We start from the raw sequence: 15,946 nt of genomic DNA on the forward strand, positions 1-15,946 counted from the left end.
AATCGATTTTTTTGAAAGTCCTTTTTGCCGGAACTTTAAATTGACCGCTACAATGATTTGCCAGAGAGAGCTCTCTTTTACTACTGTAGGAATTTTGTTTTGAGTCCCAAGCTTCGAAATACTGCTGGAAACACAATAAAAATGTTTCCTATAGTATGTGTGTGCTTTGGTTGAATCGGGGAATGCATTATGTTCTTTAAGCTTTTTCAGCAATGAAGAAATCGAGAATGGTGTTCTTCAACACTACGGGGCTGTTTGGATGCGTGGATTTTAGAATCCGGGATTTTTTCGAAATTGTAGCTAAGAGACAAGAAAAGAAGCGGACCAGCCGTCGTTTTTGACTTCTCGCCCTTCTTTCTGTTAGCAAGAGAATAGCAGATCCTCCAATGTTTCCAGGTTTTAGAAATCTCAGGATGCAGGGAAGGTTTTTAAAACATGAATTTCTCACTTAAAATCCAAGAAACGCTGTCAGGACCAAGGTTTAAAATTTCAGTTTCGGTACCGGTTTCGGACCTTGAAATTTCAAAATTTCGGTTGAAATCTGTTACCAAACCCGTAACTAATATTCTATTCAATATTAAATTTCAGCCTGACCCAATCCGAGCTTTTAAGCTTACAAAAAAACATAAAATTATAAAAAATGTCGGGTTTCACTAGGGTTGACCCGAACCAGCCTGAACTCAACGAACTCAACCTGACCTGACCCGACCGACCCTAGTTACTCCCCTAATTGGTGGTGGCATGGGACTAATTCTGTGAGAGGTGCGGTGACTCAACCAGATTCTCATCCCCTTTCGCCTGGTCTAAAAAAATAGGAATGTGAGCGTTGAAGAACACACCCTGTTTCACACACGGGGCTCAGAAAAAAAAATGAATACTTATGCAAGTTCCGTCACAGTAACATGCAAAATGTTCTTTACAGGTCCATTCAAAATAGACCGCGAGAGTTAAATTTAACAGTTTAGCACTTAACATTTATTACTAAGATATATGATCTTAATAATAATTAACCTACATGTAATCAAGAACATTATTTTGTGGATTGGTGTGGGCTACTCACATGATTTTTCTTTTTTCACATGCAATGAAGCATCATTAGTCTAAAAAAGGCCTCAAGCCAGAGGATTCGATGGAGGTCCCTTGCTTGACAATTTTGGTTCGATCCATAGAAGTCCGGATAAGCAATGCAATTGGGCGGCTCGAGCCCGCGGGATGTGGACTTGGTGAACTATTGTAACCGGTTGTTAGATTGGGTAAAAGTGTGGCCCAGTTGTTCAATTATCTAAACAATTTATCTGCTAGACCATGCTATGAATGGTCATGTCTCAAAATCCACTCGCTCGAGTTTGCATCTCCAATTTGTAGTCGATGAGAAACAAAGAATAGTCCCATGGGATTCGATTTTGATACATGGCCCATTCATAGCATATAAATGGTTTGGGTCATTGAACAAGTGGACTCCAATTTTACATTTGATTGCTGATACGGTAAATGGCTAGCTAGTCCTAGTGGGCTCCAAGGGTTGGCTGGGTTGGCTTTCCTAGAGCTCTCAAGACTACCGACTCCGCATGCATTATTATTATTATTATTATTATTATTATTTTTGGATTGATTAGGCCCCACATGGGGGTGGAAATGTTGGAAAGGGGTGGGGAGATTTTATATGGTTTAAAGCCCATAGAGTCGAGTATTTTTAAAAAATACTATACCACCCATATCGTAGGATGATCCAAACCGTCCATTTGATGGAGGGACTGCACATTATGGAAACCGGGTTAGGATCATCCTATGGAAATTACCTATTTACGCTGTGGCCCATCAAATGGACGGTTTGGATCATCCTATGGTGTGCGCCGCCGTACCATACACATCTTATGAAATCTCAGTAATTAAGTAGGTTTTTGTAATGGTAAATGATACGTCCACTCCCATTTCCATTTTAAGAAGTCAAACAAGAAGAGAGTGAGAATGCATTCATTTTCAAGAGAAAGAGGAGAGAACTTGAAGGACAAGGGTGGAAATGTTGGGAAAGGGCAGCGTTGAACTTATCATTTTCCCTGTTTTTCCATGTGTTTGTTTCGTGGCCTCTGGTCTGCCCACCTACGCACAAAGCAGCCTCATGTTTCTGTGATTTTTCAATTTTCTTGAAATACAATCCCACATGATTGAATGGCAGAGATGACGAGAGAAATAACGAATTAAACCTGAAATCAACGAAACCAAGTACAGTGCCATGATGGTTCCCCTATCCTTAGCAATAGATTATACATCCATGGCGATGATGAAAATGAAGATTTCAGTTCCAAAAAGTAGCCCTAAATGGCAACAGAGAAGAAGTCCTAGGGCAGCACTAGTAGTGGCTAGACCCGTATCTCAAGGACCAAGAGATGACCCCAAATATGCTATACAAGTCTCAGAAGGGCCACCCTCTGTTGCTTCAATTTCAAAGAACCGTGCCCAAGACTTGCAAGCAGAGGCTCGTGCCATGGCTCGTGCTGCTAATGCTTCACTTTATACTCCTCAGCTTCTTGCCCTAAAATACGGTTCTCGCCCCACCAAGGTTTTTCCCTATCCTCTAAATTAGCTGTTTGTTATTTGATAATAGGATCTTGTTGTCAGGAAGGTAGGATAAGAGTTATCAGTTAGAAGGATTGTTTGTGATAAGGATTGTGGGTAAGTATTCATTGAGAGGTTTTGGTAACAAGTGGCCTAAGGGCACTCTTTAAGGGCCATTTAATTGCCCTTGGGCACATGAATTTACACATGTTTTGAGAAGAAAAAAAAAAATCTCAAAATGTGTGTAAAAGTTCAAAAAAAGTGTAAAATCATGTTCTCAAATAAAATTAAGCGGCCCTTAACGAGTGCCCCGTTAGCAAAACTCTTCATTGGGTTATAGATTTATAGTCTTAGTTGGTTCTAGTTTTTAGGAGTGATAGGGTTGGTTGTTGATTCCTAGAAGGCTTATTAATTGTAATGTTTCTATTATCGCCACTAATGAAAAATTTCAAACCCAAAACTGTGTTTTGAACACAGAGTAGGACTGACCCTTCCCTCGAAGTGGGTCCAGAGGTTGATCTTCCCTTTAAGAAGATCGATCCTGTTGCGGACTGATTTGGGTTCGTAACAAGTTCAATTCAATCACTCTTACTCTTTTTCTATGTTGTTTGACTAGGCGTTGCGGAGGGCAGTTCAGATCTTGACTGCTCTGGGTACCTTCGCTCTCCAATTGTTGGTGGACGAGAGGAGTGGGAAGCTCAATCAGAATAAGAGGATGAGAGCAGCTGAGCTCAGGAAGGTCTTCATCAGCCTGGGTCCGACCTTTGTCAAAGTTGGTCAGGGATTGTCAACCAGGCCTGATATATGCCCGCCCGAGTACCTCGAGGAGCTTTCCCAACTCCAGGTAATATTCAAATTTTCTTCTCTCCTAATCCAGTTCCAAGCGCCACCACCTCATTTTGACTATTCAGAATAGTATGCTTGCCTATTCAGAATTACCTTTTTATTTGATTGATTTGCATCCTCCATATCTATGATTCCATATATCTTCTTCTTTTACAAGTACCCAAGTCATCTGATTATGATTCACCAAGAACAACACCTTGGATATGTGAACCAATTTCTGGGTCAAACCACCAATGTAGTGAAGAAAATAAAACGGAAGCACTAAACGCAACAAGATTTACGTGGTTGTAGAGTGTGCCGATGTCTACAGAGATGACATGATTTCCACTATCTCTGAGCTTATGGTTACAAGCTTTGGTCTCACTCACCAATCTCAGAATGAAAACAAATTTTTTTTTTAAATCCTAAAATGACCCCCCAACCCACCACAGATATAAATACCTGCTACAAATACCGAAAATGCCCCCAGTAACATGGTAAACCTTGCGGTTGTTGCCCCCCTTTGAATCCCAGGCAAGGGGATGCTACTCCCCTATGACCCCAATTAGGTCGAAGAACTGGCACTCACTAGTTGGGTGAAAATGTATACTACTATTCTAGTGGTCATTGACCATTAGAGTAGAAGAAATCTATCATAACAATCTCTACCTTGGCTTGTATTGAGATTAGACACCTTGTAGATAAACCTGTTCAAACCTTCATCCATGTACCTTCTAGGAGCTACCCTTCCATAGCTTTGCACTCGAGTGCTCCACATATCTTTAGCATTTTTTGAATTGATTGGGTCCAAGTAAAACTTGAACTCTGTAGGATTAGCTTTGTCAGCCTGTCATTTGCATTGTTTTTTGTGTGTCTTCTATAGAAGTATTTCACCTAAAGATATCCATTCAAGATATCCATTCACATGTCTTGTGGTACCTCACGTCTATGTGTTTGGTCCTAGCATGATACACCTAATACTTCACCAAATAAATTGCACTGTCATCGTCACAATAAAATTCAACACCACCTTGTTTGAATCCAAAGTTGTCACTAGTCCCTTCAACCATGGAATTTCCTTCTCCACTTCTGTAGCTTCCATGTGTTCCACCATTGATGTGGATAACGCTATAGTTAGTTGTATCTTAGACTTCTAACATATCGGTCCACTTACATGCATGAACACATATTGTGTCATAGACCTCTGCTTCATGATACTAAAACAAAAGAAATCATGTCTTCAAAACCATACCTTTCAAGTGATTTGTGGTATCATTTTTCTTTGCCTTTAGCTATGCTGTAAGGCTCTTCAAGTCACTATTGTGAGTCACTGCTAATGACTCCTCTTGGGAAGACTTCTGGCTATCACCATTTGTTGGTGGCAATTATCTGTCATCTAGCTCCCCATTTCAAAAAAAAATGTTTCATCTAGCTCCACCTAAACTGATTGTCTTCCTCCCTTGCTGTCTACCGGCACCTCTGACTTCATCCCTCTTATTCACATTGACCCTCTAGGCTTCATCAAATACAACATTCTTGCCTATGGCTTTTTATGTGAAAATGGATCCCTCAACTGGTAGCTGGATGTGAGTACTCGTCTGTCTTATTCTCCTCCAGATCTTTGACTCATTTCCTGCACTCCTTTATGTGCCCCTTTTTTTTTAGCACAAATAGCAATCAATATTGCTGGCCTCCTTGATTTGGATCAAGACTTCTTTTTGTTTGGTCCCCTTCCTTTCAATCTTCCTCTTCCTTATCTTAAATAAGGTCCACTCATCACTCATCCGTTGAGTGTTCAGTTAAATCCACAATAAGGCCGAATTCTTCTAGGCTAAGCATGATGCATACATCACAGTACAAATTCATGTGGAGAAATTTCACTATGCTAGAGAAGATATAGGAAAATTTGCACCCCCCCACCCTCTCCTCTTACCCCCCACCCACGCCCAACACATACACACACACACACACACACACACACACATCTCTTGGAAAATCTCTCATACATGGAGAGAAATTAATGCCGCAGCAGATTTTCTTGTTCAAAATAGATTGTCCATGTAAGGAGGAAATCATCCTTCTTGTAATTCTCCTCTCCCTTCTAAATATTCTACTCGGATAGATCAGGAGAGGTATATAATAGATTGTAATATCTTTTTTTTCCATTAATATACTGGTAGGGGTCCTTTCCTAACCCTAGCTTGCCTACCAAAGACGAACATCTTTGCAAGTTTCTTTGATTTTCTCTTCAAAACCTTAAATAGCCCTTTTCTTATCAAAAGATCTTTCACTCCTTGTTGCCACAAGGCAGTTAATCGTTCTCTTGAACCTTCACCTCAAGCGCCGTGTCTTCCATCTTTATTGCCATTGCAAGTAACAGATCGCTTGAATTCCATTTTGTGAACGCAAATCCGATTCAAACCAAGCAAGCACTAAAGAGAATAGGGCAGAAACATTGAGCACACAATATTTATGTGTTCTGTCCATTTGCTTAAATCCATGGAGGAGATGAGAATGTTTCCTCCATCTTTGAGAATATGGCTACAAGATTTGGTCTCCCTCACCACTCTAAGAATACGAGACATCTATCGGAACATGATTTAAATTGTCAGCACCATTCTTACCTCGTGCTTTAAAGGTGACCTCAACCACCATGGCGACCTTTCATCTATTCAAATGCATATTTCATCTCCCACTACCCACCCAGCCTCATTCTTATTGGTTTTGGTTCTAACCCTTTGAAAGGCTAAGGTGATCATTTGTCACTGGATATCAACTCAAGTTGTCCATTTCAAATTCATAAATGGGCCAATTCACTTTTAAGCATCTCAGAACCACCAAGATATTTTTATCAACTTCTGCTTAATGATTTACTTGCAGGGTTCTTACTCAATTTTGAGAAATCATTTTGACGAACCATGGTGATGCCTTGAGTTGGTTGTTGGATTACCTTGTTGGACATCGTTGATGGCATCACATGTCTGTTGACTACCCGGGGAAAACATAAAAATAAAAATAAAGAACATCGCAACACCAAGAGGGATCACTTGGTTACATGGTTCATGATACACATAGAGTTATGAATGTCACAAAAATTTCTACGTTGAAACTTTGATACTGCAAAAGTTTTAGTGGGACTTTGTTGAACGCTTACATGACAAGCCTTCTTGCAACGATGATTACTTTGTCTAGTATCTTGCAGATTGCTCAGAAACTTGTGCAATACTTGGAATTGATGGGGTTAAGCCTCTAGCTCAGCCGGTGAAGACTATGTTCTTTCACGCTGAGGTCAGGGGTTCGTTCCCAGCTTACCTACCCTATTAAAAAAAATCGTAGGAGTTGATTTCTCTACTATGTGGATACAAAAGACAAACAGGTCCTGCCGATCCATTAGCTTATCTTTCCCCACTGCAATTTGAAATGATGATCTATGGCAATATCTTATACAGGTCTTCTTGATTTTTTGTACGCAACTTTTTGATGCATTTGATTTCTCATGTATTTTGTAGATGTGCCAACCTGAATGTTGATAATTCAATTTTGTTTCGTTGACTGATTGTTAAAGTTTGACTCTAACTTCTCCTGAGTCGACCCCACCTTTTCTGAATCGACCTCCACTTTTACTGAGTGTATTGATGCATTACCTGCTCGTAGACATTCTAATTTGTAATTCTGTTCCATTTCTTTACCTCATGTTGCTGCATGTTCTGCCACTGGTGGCTTAAGCCTTTACAGTCAGAGGGACACGCCTTCTTATTCTGGTTCACAGCATTTGAATTCATATCTTTCTGTGTTGACATGGGTGATTGCTTAGGTGCCAATGCGATCTGTGAGGTTATTGAATCCGGGTCCATTACCTTGACTTAACGTGCATATGCCAGAATGGGACTGGGCGCTTGCCTATCGACTGCCCTTGTTTCTTATTTGTTGGGATATCATGATAAATGGCATTCCTATTTTTCTCAGATATGGAGAATCTCTTGGTGGTTGTTTTTAATTGATTCCGAGATGCTCAATCAACCCTCATTGTTTTTTTTATTGGGCAGGATGCACTGCCAACATTTCCTGATGAAGAGGCATTTGCATGCATTGAGAGAGAGTTGGGACTGCCACTCGACTCCATTTATTCATCCATATCACCATCTCCAATTGCAGCAGCCAGTTTAGGCCAAGTTTACAAAGCTCGACTCAGGTATTCTGGACAGGTTGTTGCTGTGAAGGTGCAACGGCCTGGCATAGAAGAAGCCATAGGGCTTGACTTTTACCTGATAAGGGGTGTGGGAAATCTTATAAATAAATATGTGGACTTCATCACGAGTGATATTGTCGCTCTCATTGATGAATTTGCACGAAGAGTTTACCAAGAGCTCAACTATGTACAGGTACATCTCCTCATAAGTTACTCTCGCATTCTTTTAGTTGTGCATGCCATTGCTAGCACATACTGTTTTTAGCTATGGAAAATAATTACTGCATAGTGTGCATCCGCTTTTAGAGTCTTTTGATCAAGGATTTAAATGTTGATTTTGGTGTCGGTTTCGGCCACTACTGAAACCGAAATTATATATAAAAAAAGATAATATTTCGATTTTCATAAAATTTCCACCGAAATTTCTAAAATTTCTGTGGAAATGTTTAAAATTTCAGTTGAAATCTTTAACATTTCGGAGGAAATTTTGTAAATAAGGGTGAAAATCGAAATTTCGGGGAAATTTCCCAAAAATCATGAAGTTTTCCTATTCCATGTAATCTTTTGGCCGAAATTTCATATTTCAGCTGAAATTTAAAACTATTCTTTCATTGCCATCTTAAGAAGATAGTGAAAACAACCATGATTTGATGTTTTTGCATAATGTGGCTACTTTTCTTCTATTTACTTTTCAACCGCGACCACTATCCAGGAGGGACAGAATGCACGAAGATTTAAAAAGTTATATGCAGACAAAGAAGATGTACTTGTACCTGATATCTTTTGGGATTATACCAGTAATAAAGTATTAACGATGGACTGGGTGGATGGTATCAAATTAAATGAGCAAGAAGCCATGGAGAAACAAGGTCTGAAGCTCTTGGATTTGGTGAACACAGGCATCCAGTGCAGCCTTAGGCAGCTGCTCGAATATGGATATTTTCATGCAGATCCTCATCCGGGCAATCTCCTTGCAACACCCGAGGGGAAACTGGCTTTTCTTGATTTTGGAATGATGAGTGAGACGCCCGAGGAAGCAAGATATGCTATTATTGGCCACATTGTTCACATGGTTAATCGGGATTATGAAGCTATGGCTCGTGATTACTATGCCTTGGATTTCTTGGCACCTGATGTTGATGTTTCTCCAATTGTGCCAGCACTCAGAGCCTTCTTTGATGATGCACTTAGCTCAACTGTAAGCGAACTCAACTTCAAAACAATTGTGGATGGTTTGGGTGCTGTTTTATATGAATATCCATTTACTGGTGAGTTTTAGTGTGCCTTTAAATTGATATTGGAAGGCTTTCTAGGTTTTCTATATGTTGGTTTTCAGCTGTATATTGCAAAGTTCAACTACATCGACTTGAACAGGGCTTGCTCCATGATCAAGTTGATTCCATGGTTTAAAATTTCGGATGAAATGCCGAAAGTTCTGATTTCGGCCGGGTCCGACACCGAAAGTTGTCGGCCCAGATTTCAGCCGAAATTTTGGCATTTTTGTATTTTTTTTCCGAAATTGAAATTTTGGGATTCAGCCAAAACTGAAATTTTAAACCTTGGCTGATTCAACATGGTACTCACCTGAGTTTAATCGGCAAAGAAATTTATAAAACACGATGGAAAATGTGTATGCAAATTGTTTTTATGAGGGAAGATTGACTACTTGGCTCTCTGAATGCTTGCAGTTCCAGCATACTATGCATTGATATTGAGGTCACTTACTGTGCTCGAAGGTTTAGCCCTTTATGCTGATCCTAATTTTAAGGTGTTGGCTGCTTCATATCCCTATTTTGCTAAAAGGCTTCTCACTGATCAAAATCCATATCTCAGAGATGCACTAATTGAGCTGCTGTTCAAGGATGGCAAATTCAGGCAAGTGTGTGGTAGATGATAAAAATCCCAATTAATTTTCTTTGGTTTGATTAGGACTATCATAAAGTAATATTTATTTACTTGTTTAGTGTGGCTATTGCCTCGGTACAGGTGGAATAGGCTTGAAAACCTACTTGTTCAGGGACGCAAGGATAAAGATTTTGCTTCTAAAGATGCTCTACAGCCGGTTCTAAAGCTACTACTGGGTCCTGATGGTGAAGAACTACGAATTTTAGTCATTAAAGAGGCTATCCGTGTTACAGAAGCTATGGTACTAGGTACAACAATTGATACGTACAATTCAATTCCTGAACCTCTGAGGACTCTAATGTTTAATGGAAATGTGACTGGGCTTTTTTTAATGAGTGAGACTGAAAAAGAAAGCATGCTTGAGCTTCGAAGTCGAGTGATCAGAATATGGGGCCTTTTGCGATCCTCAGAAAATTTTGACCCAGCCCTTCTGCAGCCAATTTTACAGGTAAGATTTCACCTGCCAAAGTTTTCTATTGTTCTTTCTTCCTTTTTCCTGATTCTAATTTGTAGTTGTATTGAAAATATTGCCTCTTGCAGACACTTAAAGGTTGAGCTCCCAGATACTTTTTTTCCCTTTTTTTTCTTGTCTGAGTCTTGTTTCCTTCCATTAGGGTGATGCTCAGGAGGTGATTTTTACTTTGTTTCGGTGGGTAAGCTGTGATTATACCTATCGCCTCAAGGTTGAGGTACAAATCCTCAACCAATTGAGCTACTGGCCCAACCTCTAGCACGAGGTTATTTCAATACAATTCATTTCAGCCATGAGAAATCGGGTAGAGTAGGTAGATTAGTCTTTTTCTTCATATTTACTTATCGGTGCTACTATTCTAATATCTTTGAATTGATGACCAAATATAAAGGAAAAAAGCTGAGAAGTGTTTATCTTTGAATTGATGAACAAATATAAAGGAAAAAAGCTGAGTAAGTGTTTGTTAACTCTTTCCAAGCCTCACGACTTTTCTTTCTTCATCCAATGCCCCAGATTTCTCTCCTCCCTTTCTCATCATCTCCAATTCCTTTTTTTACTGAAATGGTATCAGAGCACTGGTCTTTCCATTCACGACTTCTGTTCATTGCTTCCCCTTTCTTCTTGGTGGGAGACTAGATCTGTTTTATGCTGATCTGACCAAAAGATCTAAGGCTTTCTAATAAAAATTAAAAGCCGGTGTACCAGAGAAAACACAAAGGCACCACCTCCAAAGCTTCAGTGTTGATATGGAATGAAGATGGAGGTTCTACATGGGAGATTGCATAATGTGGTGTTGTTATAATTTAAGGGGTGTCACATTTATGGAGCGTCGTTATCTTTGGAGTGGGTCTTTAATTATAAAGGATGACACAAGCTGACATCATATCACTTATGTTATTCAATGATCATGAGAGGCCCGCAATAGGTGACATCGTGTCACTTTGGTGACCGAGGGGGCCACAACAATCACTTCAAAATTTTCGTGGGCTTGAAGTGTGTTCGTTTCTATGTTATGTTAGGCTTAAAGGAGTCCTAGTTATACATGAGGCGTTGGGTGCTAGGAGTTTGAATGGTCTATGCCATGTCGCTTGTGCCATCTGGTTTTTTGTTGCAACATGCAAGTGAGATTAGAATTCTACTCCCTTTCAGTTTTCAGAAACACTGCATTTTGAACTAGAAACTAGAAACTAGAAACCATCTGAGACTCGTGGAAATAAAGTCAATGTTATCAAACTCATGTCTTCCCATGCATAAATGGGGCAATGCCTCTGAACACCCTCAGACAGTGCATTCCACTATAATTTGGCATGAGAACTCCAGAAACTATCATGGTTGACTCCACCTCATAAACAAAGCATAGTTGCAGCAAGAATCTACTACATCTGGCAGAGAGGGTTCCCTCATTTCCTTGCATTTCACACCCCATCATAACAAGAAGTCCCAAGCACATGTAAATGGATTTTCTATGACCTTCGTTGTAAGAGCATTCACCTTTCCCCATGGTCTTTGAGTCTTATCCAAGGCCGTTGTTGCTGCCAACCGTTTGTTAATATATTTTTTTAACTGTCTTGGCCAATAGCTTTCTAGCATCAATTCCTTTCTTCCCAATAATAGTGCACCACACAAGACCATATCCAAGATTGTCATGTGCTTCCATCATACAATATATCTGGATTTATGGGTCTTCTGCGCTTAAAACTGTCACCCACTGTTGTGAAGCATCCTAATAATTTCCCTTGGTTTTCTTAACCTTGAATCCATTGATATGAAGCATTTCCCATGGTTATTGTTGGCTAGCTATATAACCTATGTAAATTGTTTAGGGCGATAGATAGTCCTTTCTTTTACGTATGCTTGTAGTGACCTTTCTACTCATAACTAACTTCTTCAAGTGGGGCACACATATGAGCTCCCGAATTTCCCCTTTTTCCATTCGAATGACTTTATGGCATCAGAGCACATCCAGAATCCTAATCAGGGTCTTTAGAAGTCACGATTTAAGGATTGTTTTTGTGTTCCTTATCTCAATCAATCACAGAAGGAAGAAACAAGGGATTATCTTCCTAGAATGTGATCTTTCTACTTGTAACTAATTTCTGTGAGTGGGGCACACAGTTGAGCTCTCGAATTTTCCATTTCTCCATTCGATTAGGATTATGGCATCAGATCACATCCATAATCCTAATCAAAGCCTTTAGAAGTCGTGAGTTAAGGATTGCTTTTTGTGTTTCTTATCTCAACCAATCACGGAAGGAAGAAACAAAGGATTATCTTCAGGGATGCCCCAAGTTATTCAGGGGAATTTTTCAGGCATGCCCCAATTTTTTTGACCATATGGTTGTACAACTTTGTGAACTATTCAGAATGCCAGAATCTTACTATTTGTACAGCTTAGTGAGGAAACAAAGTCCTCATCAACTATTTTTTGAAAAGAGGCCATTGGGAACCAACATCTATTATCTAGATTTTTTTTTTGAAATGTAGTATCTAGGATTTTAGGGAAATTTTTTTGGGAAGATGTGAAAGTGTAACTCCACGATTCAGCCCCAATTGCGCAAGATCAAAACCATTCAATCGAAGAGGTTTAGCCATGAAGAGGATCAGGAAGAAGGTTTAAAATTGATCAATAATGTGTTGTTATGGTGAGATCAGCACCACATTATGTTGATGTTAGCACCTCGGCCTACATCCTTGTTTTGACTCGGAAAAAGGTAAGGGTGTTCATAATTCGGTTATAACCGAATAACCGAACCGAACCGAATTGGTTTTGTCGGTTCGGTTTTGGTTATTTTTTTGGGAAATTCGGTTATTCGGGTTCGGGTTCGGTTATCTCAAAAAAAAATTCGGTTAACCGAATAATCGAAATTATGGATAAAAATCATTATTTTTCCAAAAAAAAGTGCTATATGGGCACTCCGTAGGATGATCAAAACCATCCATTTGATTGATCACAACTTAATTAGGTTGTGCTCAAAAAATCATTTCGATAGGATGATCCTAGCCCTCCGATCCAAACCGAGATTTTACTTTTTTTCCTCCTTTTCTCCCACTATTCGGTTATAACCGAATAACCGAATTTTTAATCGGTTCCGTTCCAGTTCGGTTTTTGGAAATTTCTGTTCGGTTTTGGTTATTGAAATTTGATAACCGAAATTATTTCGGTTATCAAATTTCGGTCTATTCGGTTCGGTTATAACCGAACGAACACCCCTAGAAAAAGGTATCCTGATGAGATGAAGGAGGACCATTGGCCTAAGTTGCCAAGAGAACTTTTAGGTGCTTGATTTTACACCATGTTCACTGTCAAAGGCTCTTGTCCTTCATATGAGGTCTTTCAGAGGCTATATCGAGCTAGGTAAATAGTATAGGAAGCAAAACTGAGCTTTCCCGTAGTGTTTTCTCTACTTCTTTAGCTTTCTTGCTAGGTAAATATAAAGTATTGGGAGAACTAGAGATTAGGCATGCTGTAGATAAGAAGTGATGGTGCTTCTAGTGCCAAAGGGGACAAGGATTCAAGACACTTTTCATGGGGAGACATCTCCCTATTTATAGATTGAGAGGGTATGTTTCGAGTAACATAGGCTAATTAGATTGCTGTCTTCTAATGGGTAGTTTAGATCTGAGGATATTTTGGCTAAATTATGGTGGGCATAGGATTAGAACATGTGGTAAATTTAGTGGCTAGGATTTAAGGTTGGTCTTCATGTTCAAAAAGGTTTCCAGAAACTTAAGTGGTTTTCCTAATTCCAAAGACAGAAGTGACTTAGATGGTTAGTATGTGTTCTCTATTGGATGGCTTGGATCTAATAAAGGTTTCCATAACACTAAAGACTTGCCAGGCCTAAGATACTGTCTTATGGTTATTTCTTGTGTTCCTATTGATGTACTAATTCGAAGTGATAAGGGGCTCAAGATCATGACACGTTGCAAGATCATATGCTTTTTATTCTGAGGTAATTTTGTGAATTGAGGTGCTATGAGGGACAATAAGAAAAATTAGAAGTATCGAAGCTTGGATGGAGGATATTTTTTGTCGAGTGTCAGAATATCCTTTATCCAAAAGGATGGGATTGTAAAGTTACGCCTGGAGGGACTAATTTTGTAGAACTAGTGTTTAAAAAACTCTGACTCATGAGAAGTTGGCGAAGGTAAAGCCGAGTTGTCCTGAGTGAGTTCATGGTTGACTCAGGGAGCTTTTAAACAAATGGACTGATTTTCCCAATGGGTCATAAGTGGGTCAAATCTATGCTAGTTTGTCAACCGAAGCAAGGATTACTAAGAGATGGATTTTGAGTTTTCACTTTGGGCTTGCTGGATGGGTGGGTTTCCGCACGCGCGCGCTCACGGGCTGGGCGTGGGGGGGTGTGGGGGCTAATAATGGTGTGAGTTTGCTGTTTTGGAGGAATAGTAGATACTCTCTGCTTTGATGGGTCTCGCACATTCTTATAGGCTGAAAGTTGGTGAGATGGTTAAAAACTCGGCAAACTAACTCGAGATCAGGTGAGGATCACAGTAAACTCGAGTTTTTAAGAACTTGAGTTCTCATGGCAAAAAATGAAGAGACCCAATCATCAAGGACCAAAAAAGGGTTGTTCTACCTGCTTTCCCAAGAGCACAAAAGGAAATGCCCGACATTCTTGCCTAGGCTGCAAGGACGTTTGATGATCCTAAACAGTACTTTCACACTATTCTATCTCTCTGTTTTGGTAATGACACCCCCTACCGCTACTATACGAGGTTGACAACCGAACAGTACTTACCACTATTCTACAAGGTAAGTTACATGTAACTACGAGGCTTGTCTCCTCCCTGTTGACTTCTTAGACCACTACTTTTTGAGGTAACTACCTACAACCAAATAGAGCTTAAAGGTTGAGAGATGAGCTTGAAACGTTTCTCTCTCTCTCTCTCTCTCACACACACACACACACACACACACACACAGTTAAGGATATGGTTCCCAATTGGAAATAGCGTTGGGGATTATAGAGGAAACTCAACTTCGTCGCTTCTTTTTGCAACTCACACAACAAAAACTCTCCCTTCGTCCTTTTGACTTTAGCTTATAAACAAACCACATAAATTAATGTCTTTGCATTTTTCTTCATCTTGTTTTTTTTTTCCTTTTCTTTTATTACAAGATGATCGTCTTATTTTTCAATCATCAATCTTCTCTTCATGCTGATTTAGAGAAAATGATAAACATGAATATTGTTGGCATCCGGTCACTGTTGTCCATGACCCTCAGTTTAGGGTTCTCGCTTTCAAATTGCCATTGAGCCATGCAATGGTGTCACTAGTTGCATGAACAATTGGTCCATGTGCATTTCATTTCGGAACTCACACTTAACTACATTGGCCATACTAACTTGGCAAGAGTGCCATGTGCAGGTCCTCCAGGAACCTGCAGCTCGCAGCCTTGGTGGGCGTGTTGTTGGGGGGATTACTCAACGGTTTGCAGCACGCTTGCTGCAACAAGTTCTCCGTTTACCAACTACAGTCCCTGCAACTCCATAGAAGCTGTAAATTTACCATTTCAAGCTGCGATACTTGTAAAAAATTATTTCTACAATTAGAAAATGCGGTTATTGTTATTTACATCAATTCTTTATTCCATCATTTTTAATAAAGTAAAGTGTCTCTCCTAGGGAATATAGTTCTGCAGTAGAAACACATACTAACACATTACATGAAGAAACAATCATTTCTTAATATTTCAGATTAGATTATCAAAAAGATTAAAAGGTCTGAGTAAAGTACCTCCTGTTCCACCCAAATCTGTGGATCTCTATGTATAGAATCTTTCAGTGGCAGCAATGTCAAAATTCCTGATAAAAAACCAACCTTGGAGCTCTTAAAGTGCACCTTAACCTTGATAGAGATCATAACTTGAGGCAAGGGATGCCAGAACCAGAAAATGATGTGATGTACATGCAGCTGTGCAATGAAACACCTGAGGCCCTGTTTGGATTGCAGGAAAAACATTTCTGATTGAAAAG

General features: G+C 39.6%; 1 protein-coding gene across 1 annotated transcript; it reads left to right on the top strand.

The window, feature by feature from the left end:
• The first annotated feature begins 1,973 nt into the window (after positions 1 to 1,973).
• Positions 1,974 to 15,545, top strand: LOC143846499 (Protein kinase superfamily protein). Its single transcript, XM_077354938.1, has 7 exons — positions 1,974 to 2,560; positions 3,173 to 3,400; positions 7,428 to 7,763; positions 8,283 to 8,838; positions 9,259 to 9,445; positions 9,557 to 9,923; positions 15,339 to 15,545. Exons 1-7 carry the CDS (start codon positions 2,234 to 2,236, stop codon positions 15,462 to 15,464), a joined length of 2,127 nt encoding a protein of 708 aa, XP_077211053.1. The 5' UTR covers positions 1,974 to 2,233; the 3' UTR covers positions 15,465 to 15,545.
• Positions 15,546 to 15,946: the final 401 nt, after the last annotated feature.

The sequence above is a fragment of the Tasmannia lanceolata genome, unplaced genomic scaffold (assembly GCF_043159265.1).
Source record: "Tasmannia lanceolata isolate RefF3 unplaced genomic scaffold, GAP_Taslan_0.1 ptg000015l, whole genome shotgun sequence".
Lineage (NCBI taxonomy): Eukaryota > Viridiplantae > Streptophyta > Magnoliopsida > Canellales > Winteraceae > Tasmannia > Tasmannia lanceolata.

Bases quoted from the DNA above. Each gene is read 5' to 3' on its own strand.
- LOC143846499 (XM_077354938.1), top strand. From the start codon at position 2,234: ATGATGGTTCCCCTATCCTTAGCAATAGATTATACATCCATGGCGATG. The intron at 3,401-7,427 runs GTAATATTCAAA...TTTATTGGGCAG, and splicing joins AGGAGCTTTCCCAACTCCAG to GATGCACTGCCAACATTTCC. The intron at 9,924-15,338 runs GTAAGATTTCAC...TGCCATGTGCAG, and splicing joins TTCTGCAGCCAATTTTACAG to GTCCTCCAGGAACCTGCAGC.